The following is a 14,180-nucleotide window of genomic DNA, read 5'->3' on the forward strand; positions in this document are numbered from 1 at the left end:
CAGTGTGTCTGACTCTTTGCAGCCCCTGAACCGCAGCACGCCAGGCCTCTCTGTCCATCACCATCTCCCGGAGTTCACTCAGACTCACGTCCATCGAGTCGGTGATGCCATCCAGCCATCTCATCTTCTGTCGTCCCCTTTTCCTCCTGCCCCAATCCCTCCCAGCATCAGAGTCTTTTCCAATGAGTCAACTCTTGCATGAGGTGGCCAAAGTACTGGAGTTTCAGCTTTAGCATCATTCCTTCCAAAGAAATCCCAGGGTTGATCTCCTTCAGAATGGACTGGTTGGATATTGCAGTCCAAGGGACTCGCAGAAATCTTCTCCAACACCACAGTTCAAAAGCATCAATTCTTCAGTGCTTAGCTTTCAGTAACTGGCCTAAAATCACAGTTAAAACTAGGCAGTTGTGACAGAGAATGGATTTAATGTTAAAATCCTACTTTCAAAAAATTATATCTACATAGAGACTTTCCTGGCTGTTCAGTGGTTAGGACTCTGTGCTTTCACTGCAGGGCATGGGTTCAGTCCCTGGTCTGAGAACTAGGTGCCTGCACGCATGTGGCCAAAAAATATATATACATATACATGTATATTTCTACATAGAGGAGCACCTTAGCCACTTGGCTACCTTTTTCTTTTTCATCTAAACTCTGAAATGCCTGATTGAGGTTCTGTGAGGCCTTGGCTCCTGTGTATGGAGCAGAAGGCAGAGACTGTCCTGCCCTGTCCCTTGAGAACCTTCTGCTTTGCAGCAGACTGGCTGAACCACAGTGGACCCAGCAGAGTGGAGAGAGCTGGAGTGAGGAGGCCTGCCTTGGTATGACCTCTGGGAGCTGTGCTGAGAGCCAGAGGGGTGCTTCCTGAAACTGCCCTCACCCCCAGTCGGAGGCCCTGTCACTGGTTGCAGGCTGCCATGTCCACTGGTGTGGACACTCTGCAGCAGTGGCCCTACTTTTCTCATGGCAGCGCTCCCAGTATTCAGTTACCGCATTCCAAACGACAGGCAGCTTCTAATGTGCAGGTGTGTTCAGAATTTTCATTGTAGTTGTGTTTTTACAGCTGTAACTCTGATGTTGTCTTAAAGTGTGGTTCATGTGCAGACTGGCTAGTTGATGGTAGAGTTTTTTCACAGTTTTTATAACAACATGAGTTTGTAGGGTTTACAGAAGCAAATGGCTAATTTTTATAATTGTTGGTTTTTATAAATTGAGTAAGTGTTCTTTGGTTGAGTATTCCAGTTGAGTACCTTAGATAAATTGAATTTTTCCTCCTGTACCTGAAGTTATGGGCTTTAGCTCCAACTTCATTCTTCTAGAATATGGAACTGTTTTGTTTTTTCATGCAGAATGTTTAGTGTATATGCCCCACATCAATAATACATCCAGGAAAATTGTTGTTTGTACTCCAGACTTTCTCACCATAGCAGTGATTTATAAGAAGCAATGATTTTCTGTTATGTATTTGAAACAGCACATGTACGAAGCAACCCGAGTTCTCCTCTCACTGTGCTTGTCTGCGTCATTTGGGAAGGTGGAACTCAGGTTGGGCAAATATTTTCGCTCTTCAGGGAGAAGCTGTAGAGGGTTGGGTGGAATTCTGTTCAGTCACCAAAGGGTAGTTGTTCAGTTCTGCATCTAAAGAGAGTGGATCATGTCATCTGTTGATGCCAAGTTTTTCATCACTGTTTGAGGATAAAGCCATAGTATCTTAGAATGTGGCCTTTCATTGCAAGAACCTCAGATCAGATATATGCTCCCCACCCTTGCTCTGTTCTGAGTAACCGGCTCCTTCCCTCCTGCTTTCTGATCTGTTAGTCTTCCTTCTTCCCTGTTCTCTTACATATTTATGGTTGTCAGTTTATATCTTTCCATTAACTAAAACCTCTCCTGGGTGTTAGGCTCAGTAAATTTCTTTTCCATTGAATTAAAATCTTAGAACTCCTTTGACAATATAACTACCATAAATATGCTTCATTTTGTTTAACAGTAGGTGAAGAGAAGATAGAAAAAGTGTTTATAGCATACTGAACATGTGTAATTTTTACTGAAATTCTGAACATACCAAAAAAAAAGCATTATGAAGTGAATGGGTAGAAACTTTCCAGAGATGAGCTATGTGAACGCTCAAGTGTGTGGATACGTGGCTGTGTAGTGCCCCAGTGTATGCACACCTCACTCTTCCTCCCCCGCTTGCTCATGGGCATTTAAGTGTCCAGCTCCCACAGGTATTTTTTAAAAGTTGTATTGAGAATCGTCATTTTGTACCTGCTTATTCAGTTCCTTTTCTTGGGAGTGGCTTTTTGGAGTCAGGTGGCATGAATGACTTGAGGTACGTGGGTTGCTGTTTTGCCAATCAGAGAACCAGTAAGGTTTTGAGAGTCCAGTTTCATCAGCCCTTGACGTCTCTGCCAAACTGATGGACTTACGTCAAATGAGGAGTCTTATCTTTGTTTTTTGGCCATGCCTGATCTTCATTGCTGCGCGGGCTTTTCTCTAGTTGGGGTGAGTGGAAGCTACTCACTAGTTGTGGTGCACAGCTTTCTCATTGCAGTGGCTTCTCTCGTTGTGTCAAATGAGGATTTTTAAATGACAGGTGGATTTGATTACCATGTGGTGTGTATATTTCCCATAATGCTCCTTTGCCTGTTCCTATCCTTCGCTCTTCCATCGTGATGCTGTCACACTAGTGTTTCTATATTAAGGTGATTAGCCTTTTGTTGTATATACAGCATACATTGTTTTTCCAATTATTTTTTCAGTGTGTATAAGTTTATGGTATTTTTTGGTTTGTTTTTCTGTCACCTTGTTTCGTCATGGAAATGTTTTCATTTTTATCCGGTCATATCTGTCAGACTTTTACTTGACTCTGCCTTTGGTGCTTACGGAAGTCTAAGCGTTTGGTGCTTAGCAGAGTTATGAGTGTATATCTTGTGTTTTATTCTGGTACTTATGTAATTTCATTATTTTATTTTATATTTGAATCTTTTATTCAGCTAAGCTGTTTTGAAGTAAGCATCTTCCCCCAATTTTTTTGTCAAAATTTTCACAGTTGGGACTTCCTGGCAGTTCAGTGATTAAGGCTTGTTAGCCTTCCAGTGCAGGGGGTGAGGAAGGGGTCAGTCCTTGGTCAGGGAACTAAGATGCCACATGCCTTGAAGCCATGAAACCAAATCATAAAACAGAAGCAAGACTGTAACAAATTCAGTAAAGATTTTAAAAGTGGTCCTCGTCAAAAAAAAAAAAACAAACCTGAGAAAATATTTGTGTTAAAATCAGGCATGATCAGCAAGCCTTTGTGGGTTTATTCATAGTATAAATGGAGAATCATAGCAGGATTGGATATTTTTCAGGGAGTTAAATACTTACTGGGTGCAAATACTTCTCAGGGAACTTGAATTTCAGCAGGCTGCATGGGGAGAGGTACACATAATCATCAGCATAATGCACATAACCAGAGATGGAGAGGGCTGCAGGCGCAGATTTCAGAGGAGTGGTGTACACTCAACTCTCCTGGGGGAATGATAGGGAAAGCTTTGAGGACTCCATTGGTTACTTTGTTTTTGTTTGTACTGTGTGTGTGTGTGTGTGTGTGCGTGCGTGTGCACTCACGCGCTCTGTAACTTCAGTCCTGTCCAACTCTTTGTGACCCTATGGACTGTATGTAGCCCACCAGGTTCCTCTGTCCTTGGGATTTCTCCGAGCATGCATATTAGTGTGAGTTGCCATGCCCTCCTCCAGGGGATCTGTCTAACCTACGGTTTGAACCTGCATCTCCTGCATTGCAGGCAGATTCTTTACCCACTGAGCCACCTGTGAAGCCCTGTTTATATCTTGTTATTGTTGTTGTTCAGTTGCTAAGTTGTGTCTGACCCTTTGCTACCCCATGGACTGTAGCCCACTAGGCTTTCCTGTCCTTCACCATCTCCCAGAGTTTGCTCAAACTTATGTCCATCCAGTCGGTGATGCCATCCAACCATCTTATCCTCTGCCACCCTCTTTTTCTCCTGCCTTCAATCTTTCCCAGCATCACAGTCTTTTCTAGTGAGTCAACTTCTCATATGAGGTAGCAAAATTATTGGAGCTTCAGTATCACTCCTTTCAATGAGTATTAAGGGTTGATTTCCTTTAGGATTGACTGGTTTGATCTCCTTGGTTTCCAAGGGACTCTTAAGAGTCTTCTCCAGTACCACAGTGTAAAAGCATCAGCTCTTCGGTGCTCAGCCCTCTTTATGGTCCAACTTGCACATCCACACGACTACTGGAAAAACCATAGCTTTGACAATATGGACCTTTGTCCTCAAGGTGACATCTCTGCTTTTTAATAATGCTGTCTAGGTTTTCCATAGCTTTTCTTCCAAGGAGCAAATGTTTTTAAATTTCAAGGCTGTAGTCACCATCTACAGTGATTTTGAAGCCCAAGAAAATAAAATCTGTTACTGTTTCCATTTTTCCCGTCTATTTGCCATGAAGTGATGGGACTGGATTCCATGATCTTAGTCTTTTGAATGTTGAGTTTTAAGCCAACTTTCTCACTCTCCTCTTTTTCCTCTCCTCATCAAGAGGCTCTTTAGTTCTTCACTTTGTGTCATTAGGGTGGTGTCATCTGCATATCTGAGGTGGTTGATATTTCTCCCAGCAATCTTGATTCCAGCTTGTGATTCATCCACAAGCTGGATGGATATGATTATACCTTACTAGGGAGCAGTTGAAGATCGAAGTGCTAACAGAATTAGCTTCTAATACCAAATGTAGGAAATAGAAATAGAGGTGAAACTCAGGGAGGCCGTTAGGGGTGCCTTACAGGAAATGTGGCCGAGAAGGACTCAGCAGGGCGGTACTGGGAGCAGCAGTGCTGGCACCTTTCCTATGTTCAGCACAGGCCTCAGCTGCCTGTCCTTTCCACATGCTAACATCTTGCTCCTTGCTGACCTTCAGCTTCAATGGTATTCCCTCCGAGAGGCCTTCTCTGATCACTCATAGTGGTCAAAAGGTATTGTATTAAGTGTGGAGCAGCCCTTTGAATAAAGTTAGTCACAAAAAGAAGAGGAAAGATGATGACTTGGAAATGAGTAGCACATGCATATGCCAGTTAGTAGACAGAGGACAGGCTGGAGGTAAATAGGGTGGTACCTGGGGCAGGGAGTGGTAAATGAGGAGGAAAGATCATGCAGGAGGGGAGGGATAAGAATAAGCTCTTCTGAAAGGGTGTTGCTCATAAGGAGGAGGATGGACTTGTCTTTGAGACCAGGAAGGAAGACTAAATAAATGAGATACTGAAAACATGTCGGAGTGGAGGGGATGTGAAGTGACTGATCTCTGCAAATCAGCCCAGATGAATGATGTCTCAGAGAACAGTCTGGGGCACCCTTGTTAGTCGATTCCACAGAATCTAAGGCAGCCAGAGGTAGATGAGAGGACTGCAGAAGAAATGAAAGGATTCTCTGAAGTAAGATGAATTTGTAGAGGATGACGTCGTCATAGAGTGGGGGGGAGGGTCAGCCACCCAGAGGGGACCTAGCACAGATCAGAATTTGTCCTCCCACACGACAAGCCTTATTGAGACACAGGTGACAGCCAACACTGTGCAAGTTGAAGGGGTGCAGCAGGCTGATGTGGCTTCATGGAATGATGACCATGGTATGTGTAGTGAGCATCCATCACCTCATAGAGATACAAAATTAAAGGAATAGAAAAGATTTTTTTTCTTTGAGGTGAAAACTCTTACGATTTAGTCTTAGCAACTTTAATTTGTTATGTTGTCCATGACACCCCTGCTACTCATTTATCTTATAAAGGGAAGCTTAACACTTTCTGATTTTCTTCATCCAATCCCCCACCACCTCTATAACCACAAGTCTGACCTCTTTTTCTATCAATTTGTTTTTGGAGTATAATTGACCTACAACACTGTGTTAGTCCCTGTTTAACAACACAGTGATTCTGTATTTCTCTACATTTCAGAGTCACCAAGATAAGTCTAGCTACGTTATGTCACTGCACAAAGGGATTGCACAGTTACTGTGTTTCCCACACCATGCATTTCACACCCATGACCCATTTATTTTGCAACTGAAATTTGTACCTCTTGGTTTCTCTCTTCTGTTTCTCTCCTCCTTTGGCAACCACCCATTTCTTCTCTGTATCTGTAACTCCATCTTTATCTTGTTAGGTTTGTTCATCTGTTTTTTTAGATTCCACATATTATTTCACTTAATATAATGCCCTCCAGGTCCATTCATGTTGTTGCAAATGGCACAACATTATTTTCATGGCTGAGTAGTATTCGTGTGTGTGTGTGTGTGTATGTGTATCAAATCTTCTTCGTCAGTTAATCTATTGATGGACACTTGCATTGCCTCTGTTTGTTAGATATTGTAAATAATGCTGCAGTGAACATAGGAGTACAAATGTCTTCTCTCTTTTCTTACTTTTTTTTGGCCTTGTGGCATGTGGGATCTTAGTTACCTGGCCAGGGATCGAACTTGAGCCTCCTGGTGTGGAAGGTGGAGCCCTAACCACTGGACCACCAGGGGGGTTTCCATAAACGTCTTTTCTGTTTAGTGTTTTTGTTTTCTTTGGATACATAGGGGTTGAATTTGCTGGATCATATGGTAGTTCTATTTTTAATTTTTTGAGATGGGTTATGCTATTTTCTGTCGTGGCTGCACCAGGTTACATTCCCACTAGCAGACCACGAGTACTTCCCTTTGCTCCACACTCGTGCTGAGTTTCTCCCTCATCAATACTTGTCATTTGCCCTTGTTTTTTTTAATAATCGCTATTCTAACAGGTGGGAGGTGATAGCTCATTGTGGTTTTGATTGGCATTTCCCTGAGTGTTAGTAATATCGAGCATGTTTTCGTGTGCCTGTTAGCCATCTATGTGTCTTCTTCCAAAACATGTCTATTCAGATCCTTTGCCCAGTTTTCAATCAAGTTACTGATTTATGTATTTGTTGATACTGAGTTTTGTAAGTTTTTGGTATATTTTGGATATTAACCCCTTGTGGGTCATGTCATTTGCAAATATCTTCTCCCATTTCGTCAGCAGCCTTTTCGTTTTGATGATTGTTAACTTCACTGTGTAAAAGCTTTTTAGTTGGATGTAGTTCCATTTGTTTATTTTTGTTTTTCTTTGCCTTGCCTGAAGAGGCAGATCCATCTACTGCCTGTGTTTTCTTCTAGGAGTTTTATGGGTTCAGATCTTACATTTAAATCTTATATCCATTTTGAGTTTATTTTTTGTGTGTGGTGTGAAAGAGTAGTCCAGTGAAATCCTTGTACATGTAGCTGTCCTGTTTTCCCAGCACCATTTATTGAGGAGGCTATATATTCTTGCCTCCTTTGTCAAGGATGAATCACCCGTGTAAGTCTGGATTCATCTTCTGGGCTTCCTGTTCTGTTCTAGTGATTTATGTGTCAGTTTTGGTGGTAATACCATGCTGTTTTGATGGCTGTAACCATGTAGTGTAGTTTGAGATCTGGACACATGTTGCCGCCAGCTTTATTCTTCATTTTCAGGATTATTTCTGGGTTGGTTGGTTTGTTTTTCTATTCAGTCTTTTGTTTTTCCATACACATTTTAGAGTTACTTGTTCTGTGGAAAATGCCACTGGTATTTTGAGAGGGATTACATTGGATATGTAGATTGCTTTGGGTGGTGTGGTTGTGTTAACATTAATTCTTCCAGCCCATGAACTTGTAGCTTTCCACGTTTGCCTCTTGTCTTTAGTTTCTCACATCTGTGTCTTTCTATTTTCCAAATATAGGTCTTTTATCTCCTTAGTTAGATTGTCTCCCAGGAATTTTATTTTCTGATGTAATTTATAAATGGGATTGTTTTCTTAATTTCTCTTTCTGGTAGTTTGTTGTTAGTGTATAGAAATGCAACAGATTTCTGTGTATTAGTTTTTTATTCTGCAACTTTGCTGAACTTATTGATGAGCTCTGGTAGTTTATTGGTGGTGTCTTTAGGATTTTCTTTGTGGTATCATGTCATCCTCACACATCAGCAGTTGTCCTACTTCCTTTCCAGTTTGGATTTCTTTTTCTTGTCTGATTACTGTAGCTAGGACTTCCAGTAGTACTTTGAGTAAAAGAGTGACAGTGGGGATCCTGGTCTTAGAGAAAATGCTCTCAGCTTTACACCACTGAATATGATGTTAGCTGTGAGCTTATATATGACCTTTTTCATGTGAGCTATGTTCCTTCTATATGTGCTTAGTTGAGTTTTTTTGTTTTTTTTTTTTTCTTTTCAATCATACATAGATGTCAGATTTTATTAAAAAGCTCCATGGCCAGGGGTCCTGGTGTCAGCCTGCTGGTGGGTAGAACTGGGTGGCTGGCTGTGTGGCCAGAGGTTCTGGTGTTGGCCTGCTGGTGGACGGAGTCAGGATCCTGTGTGTCCAGGACTAGTGCCCAGGGTAGCCAGGCTGGTCCTGGGGTCTCTGGCCACAGGGTCCTGAAAGTACAGGGACTGGTGCTGGCCTTCTGGGGCAGCTAGGTCCTGACTCAGCAGGCTCAGGGCTGTGGGGTCCTAGGGCTGCAGAAAATCATTCAAACACCCAAGCCTGACATCTTGTCAAACTTGGGAAGAAGGCTGTTGAAACTAGGAGGGAGTTGATGGATTTAGGAGAATAGGAGGGCATGGAGGAGTCAGAAACAAGATGGACAGGTAAGAGTTTTAGTAGATGATGGTGTCAGAAGTAGAAGACAGGAGTGTTCCCCAAGGAGATCTTGCAGATCTCTGATGAGAGCAAGTGTACACAGTGTGGGGAGACAGGGTCCAGGCCAGGGAGTAGGCGGCTCCTTTGTGAGCAGACAGTGCACACAGACCTTGATCTTCCGGAAAGTGAGGGAAAGAAATGGACAGGGAAACTTAATCAGCACCAGAGCCAGCCAGGAGAAAAAGCCAAAAGACATTCATACCTGGACCAGAAGGTACACATTTTGTAGAGAGAATCTGAGAGCAGTTTATATTGATAAAGTATCATGAAGTTATTAGCTCCAGCATACTCATCCAGGGTTAGTGTGGAGGTGCAGTGAATTTGCCTCTTAGAGTTCCCACAGGACACTTGTGGTCCTTGGTACTGATGGATTCTGAAGCTTGTAAGGAATGGAGTTGGGCCTGCAGTGGTTTGGTAGCTCTGCAGGATGCTCAGTGGTGTTAAGGGTACAGCACTCCTGCCTTTATTCAGACCACTAGCAGTTACTAGTTCCCCTTTAAGCTCGTGATTATTACACGTAGAAGATGTTCTGAATTAAATAAAAACTTTATTAGCCCTTGATTCCAATGTGCTGCTTAACCAGATCTTTCACCAGTAAAGCAGGAAAGATAACTAGTATGGAAATGTGTTTCTTAGTAATTGGTTATATTTATCTATTATGTCTGTTACTCATAATTACTATGAGACCAGAAAAATGTGATTTTCCTCTCCGAAGAACTGAAGGTGCATTTGTCAACTCATACTGTCCCCTTTCTTATTTGTAGACCATTCGAAGGAAGAAGAAAGTTCAGATCCCAGTAAATCGTCCTGATCCTGAGCCTGTGTCTGAGAACGAAGAGGACAGTTACGACGAGGAGGCGCATGACCCCAGAAGTGGCCGTGGGGCCCTGGCAAACAGGAGGAGCGAGAAGAGCTGGGGCCGAGATAGGAGTGCCAGTCGGGAGAGGAGTCTGTCCCCGAGGTCTGACAGGCGGTCTGTGGCCTCCAGTCAGCCTGCCAGACCCACCAAAGTCACCCTGGTGAAGTCCCGGAAGAATGAAGGTATTTCTGCCAATCTAGCCTTTTCACATGAGAATTTTAAGACTGATTTTAATGAGAAGTAAATTTGCTGTCTCTTGACATCTTTGCTCTGTTGTCCTTTGTTATCTTTGTTCTTGTGTCCTTTTGCTTATTAAAAGCACATCCTGTTACTGCAGGCCTCGGGGGTTGTCAGTTTCCTCCTCTTTTTTGTTGTAGCAGATAACGTGTCCAGTAGGAGTGTTAGATTAGCTCTGTGAGTAGGAGGTGCCCTGCCGTCCCTGCATCAGTTGCAGCGCAGTATTGACTTCGTGGTCAGGCTCGGGTTGGGCTGAGTCATGGCTGCATCCGCATCCCGGCAGAGTGCTGACTGGGGAGGGGGACAGCTTGCTGCCCCAGATGGAGAGCTGGGATGCTACTCTAAAGAAAGGACGCAGCTGTCAAAACTCTGTGGCTGCAGCCTGGCTGCCTGCCCTCAGGTAGTCACAGTCCATACCAGAAGAGTCTGGTGGTGGCCTTGCAGCACTGCTGTGGGTGTCTCTCCCACACAGGAAAGCACTGTGTGACAGCTTTGACGAAAAGGCGCAATAGCCTCTCCAGCTTGGCTTTGATTTGCTTTCCCGAAACCTGAAGCATCCCCTCCTCACAGCTCCCGCTCCCTTGTCCACGGGACTCCTTAGTCAGACGGTCTGTGTTCAGAAATGCTGCTTCTCGTTCACCACGCACGCTTCAGCCCCCTCTCTGTACCTGCTCCCAGGACTAGTCACTGCCCCCCACTTCAGTATCTGGTGGGTGCTCTGGTATCTGCTCCTGGAACTGGTCACACTGAATCCAGTAGGAATTTCCAGTCTGTGTCTTACCTTTTCAGCACCATTTCACAGTTCACCACTCCGTTTTTTCATCTTTTCTCTTGGCTTCTGCAATGCTGCGGGTGTCAGGGCTTCCCCCACCTTCTGTAGCCTTGGCAAGCTCATTATACTCATCCTACCTTCCAGTGTTCTGTGAATTTTTTCCTGGGGTGTTGAGGAGCTCTCATGATGGTGCAGCTTCTTCCCCACGCCTGTGTGCACCCCAGGGTCCCGGCTGGCTCAGACCTGTTCACTGAAGCGTCCTCCGTGGCCCTCAGACTCAGCACATCTCCAGCGAAACTCCTGTGTCCCTCTTGGAATGTTTCCTCATGTTTCTTACACAGTAGCCCATTGATTGTCCTTCTGCACCTGGTGTCTCAGGCCAGCCATGCTCACTGTGGCGTGATTACCTGCACCGCTGTCTCTGCTCAGCTTCCCTGTGTCTGCTGAGTGCGCAGCCACCCTGCTGTCCTGCTCCTCCCTTCTCCACCCCTGCCCCTCATCCAGGCCACCAGCACCTTCTCTTCTCCCATCGTTGCTGACGTGTGATAAACAGTATGTGTTAGTATGTAAAGTTGTGTATATCTGAGGTGTGCAGTGTGATGCTTGAGGTGCGTACACACTAGAAAATGATCACTACTGTCAAGTTAACCCACATGGGTTTTGGCGGTGGGGTGGTGGGGCTCGCTAAGGAGCACCACACCACCCTTTCTTAACTGGACTCGCTCACCCTTGTGAGCTCATCTCTGGGGCTCCTGCTGGTTCTGCTCCTTGGGTTACAGGGCCTCTGGGGCGCTGCTGTGCCTGACTCTACCTACACTTAGGCTTCATCAAACCTGCCTCGTCTTCCTTCATGCCTTCTGCTGTGTCTGTTTTTAGCCATTCTGTTTGTGCCACTGCCCCCCCCTCCCCCCCAACCTCACTTTTCAGCTTTAGTGGCAGTGTTTCTTAGATGGAGCGTCAGCTTTAGTGTTTGCTTCTCAGGGCCGAGGGGGAGGTGCCCTCTGTGACCCTGCCCCGGCACAGAGTGCTGTACTGCCTGGTCTGAGCTCCACCGAAGCTGGACTGGGGTGACATCCTTTCCCTGCTGCCAGAGCACGGGGCTGCCTCTTGCTGCTTTTCTCTGTAGAGCCTCCCATGTCCTTCATATTTACCAGAGAAATACTTGGGATAAATGATTCTTTCATATACAGGGAATATTTCAGAGTCATCTCTGTATTGGCCATTTATAATTTTTAAGTCCTAAATAAGGACAGTCTTTTAATCAACACTTTATTTCTGAGAGATATGATGACTGTTTCTGAAGCACAGAGTGGACTGTGTAGATTCTGTCAAGTCTTTTTTTTTTTTTTTTTTTGTCCCAGTTATTTCTGTTTGTCAACACTCTTTGTATATTTACCTTAAGTTAAACTGTAACTTTGATGTAGCTTCTAAAAGCTTGAGTAGCAAGTCTTAGCCCACCTTAAAAATAACACTTATTTCCCTTCTATTTTTCTTGCCCCCAGTTAGATTCCTAACACAACCAGGAGCAATCCTGTTCCTATAGACATTATACTGATTGTATATTGTTCTAATTTAAAAAAAAATAGTCCATCGCTCTGCAGGCCCCTGGATGGGTTTTTGGACTCTGCTGGTAATATCTTTAGTTCTGACTGCTCCCCTGCCCACAGGTCCTGTTCCTGCTGCTGCATCCTGGGTGCTCTGCTGGCTGTTGGAAGGACTGGCATCCTTAACTGCTCCCCTCTCTGCTCGGCTCCTTCCAGGCCCTAGTTCTAGTGGCTCGTGCTGATGTTCTGCATATGCCTCTCGGAGTTGGACGGGTTTAGGACCCAAAATCCTCTTCTGTAGGAACTGGGGGAAACAAAAATAGTATACACGTGGTAATACAAGTCATCACTAAAATCATTGAGCTTCCCAGGGTATTTGTTTTCAGAATTGTTATCATTAAACCTTCTAAGAACCTGGTGCATCAGCCTGACAGGTCAGAGGGGACGGTCTTCTCTTCAGCCCTCTCTCTGCACAGCGGGCATGAGTGTCAGTCTGCTGTTGGGCCACGGGCTTGCCCTGTGCCTTCACACTGATGGTGACAACTTCTGATGACACAAGGAAATGTCTTCTTTGCAGGAAGGCCAATAACTTATTGATTGTACTTAAAAACTTTCTTTATGCAGTGATTATTTGTTTCATACTTTTAAACTCTATTTAAGTGTCTTGGGATTTTACACTAAAGACATTTAAATATATTATTTCAGAATATGGTCTTCGATTGGCCAGCCATATATTTGTGAAGGAAATTTCACAAGATAGTTTGGCAGCAAGAGATGGCAATATTCAAGAAGGCGATGTTGTATTGAAGGTATAGTCATGTTCTTAACATTTTGATGAACTGCAATAAAAAACAAGTTCTAGTGTGACCACATAGCTCCTTTTCATATTTGAATGGATTTTTCCAAGAAGAATTAGAAATCAGTATTTGGGGGACTGTATAGCCTGCCATGACGGTTACTCCATGTCAAGACTGATGCTTTTCTTTGGGCGTTGTGCCGTCCTGGAGAATTAATAGCTCCAGATGCATATTATTCACTAACAGGAGTTACTTTGTAGGCAAATTTGCCTGTTGTTCCACTTTAAGTGGTTTTGATGACTCCTCCAGATGTTACTGAAATGTCAGCTTTATTGGTTTGCTCATAAGTCACAGAAAGTGACCAGGAAGAGGTAGAGGGTGTGATGTGGGCTCCTCTGGCAGAGCAGCTGTGTAGTGAGTGTAGTGAAGGTTCATCATTTCGGGAAGGAGTACTTTGATAGTTTAGGAAAGTGTAAAGGGAATATTTTAGCTCTCAGAGCAAGCCTGGGAGCAGCTGAGATATTGCTGTCCATGTCTAAGTTAATTCTTGTATTTTTGTCATTTAGCTTCAAACTACAGTTTCTTTTCTGTTGCAGATAAATGGTACCGTGACGGAAAACATGTCACTGACAGATGCGAAGACGCTGATCGAGAGGTCTAAGGGCAAGTTAAAGATGGTGGTTCAGAGAGATGAGCGGGCTACCCTGCTGAATGTCCCTGACCTTTCTGACAGCATCCACTCTGCTGACGCCTCCGAGAGGGACGGTGAGTGTGGTTCTGATTTCTAGAGACTCTCAAGGTGATCTGTTGCTTAAAGTGGGAAGGTCGGACATGTTTGAGTTTAAGTGAATGCTTAAATCCACCATTGTATGGGAAATTATATTTAGTAATTTATTTCCTTTATCATTGGAGTGCCTTATATTTTACTATAATCTTGGGAAAATAAACAGCACCCTTTTGTTTAACAGATATTTCAGAAATCCAGTCACTGGCATCAGACCATTCGGGTCGATCCCACGACCGGCCTCCCCGTCACAGCCGCTCTCGGTCTCCTGACCAGCGGTCCGAGCCTTCTGACCATTCTAGACACTCTCCACAGCAGCCCAGCAGTGGCAGGTAATCACTCTCTGTTGTGTAAAGTAAAACAGTGGTGTGTGTGCTTGATGCATGCTTCTGGTTTTGCTTAGAAATAAAACTAGAAGATAGATTTTCTTTTGATTACTTAAATTTGCTTTGTGTTTCTCCA

At 44.0% G+C, this 14,180-nt stretch overlaps 1 protein-coding gene across 7 annotated transcripts in view; it reads left to right on the forward strand.

Moving 5' to 3' along the window:
• Nucleotides 1–14,180, forward strand: part of TJP1 (tight junction protein 1) — a 260,114-nt gene that overhangs the window by 202,177 nt on the left and 43,757 nt on the right. For all 7 annotated transcript variants that reach the window (XM_025271181.3, XM_025271182.3, XM_025271183.3 and 4 more), the window contains 4 exons: nt 9,490–9,766; nt 12,843–12,946; nt 13,531–13,699; nt 13,903–14,050. In XM_025271181.3, coding sequence (XP_025126966.1) covers nt 9,490–9,766; nt 12,843–12,946; nt 13,531–13,699; nt 13,903–14,050 — 698 coding nt within the window. The remainder of the gene's footprint in view (nt 1–9,489; nt 9,767–12,842; nt 12,947–13,530; nt 13,700–13,902; nt 14,051–14,180) is intronic.

Source organism: Bubalus bubalis, chromosome 20 (genome assembly GCF_019923935.1).
Source record: "Bubalus bubalis isolate 160015118507 breed Murrah chromosome 20, NDDB_SH_1, whole genome shotgun sequence".
In the NCBI taxonomy this organism is placed as follows: domain Eukaryota; kingdom Metazoa; phylum Chordata; class Mammalia; order Artiodactyla; family Bovidae; genus Bubalus; species Bubalus bubalis.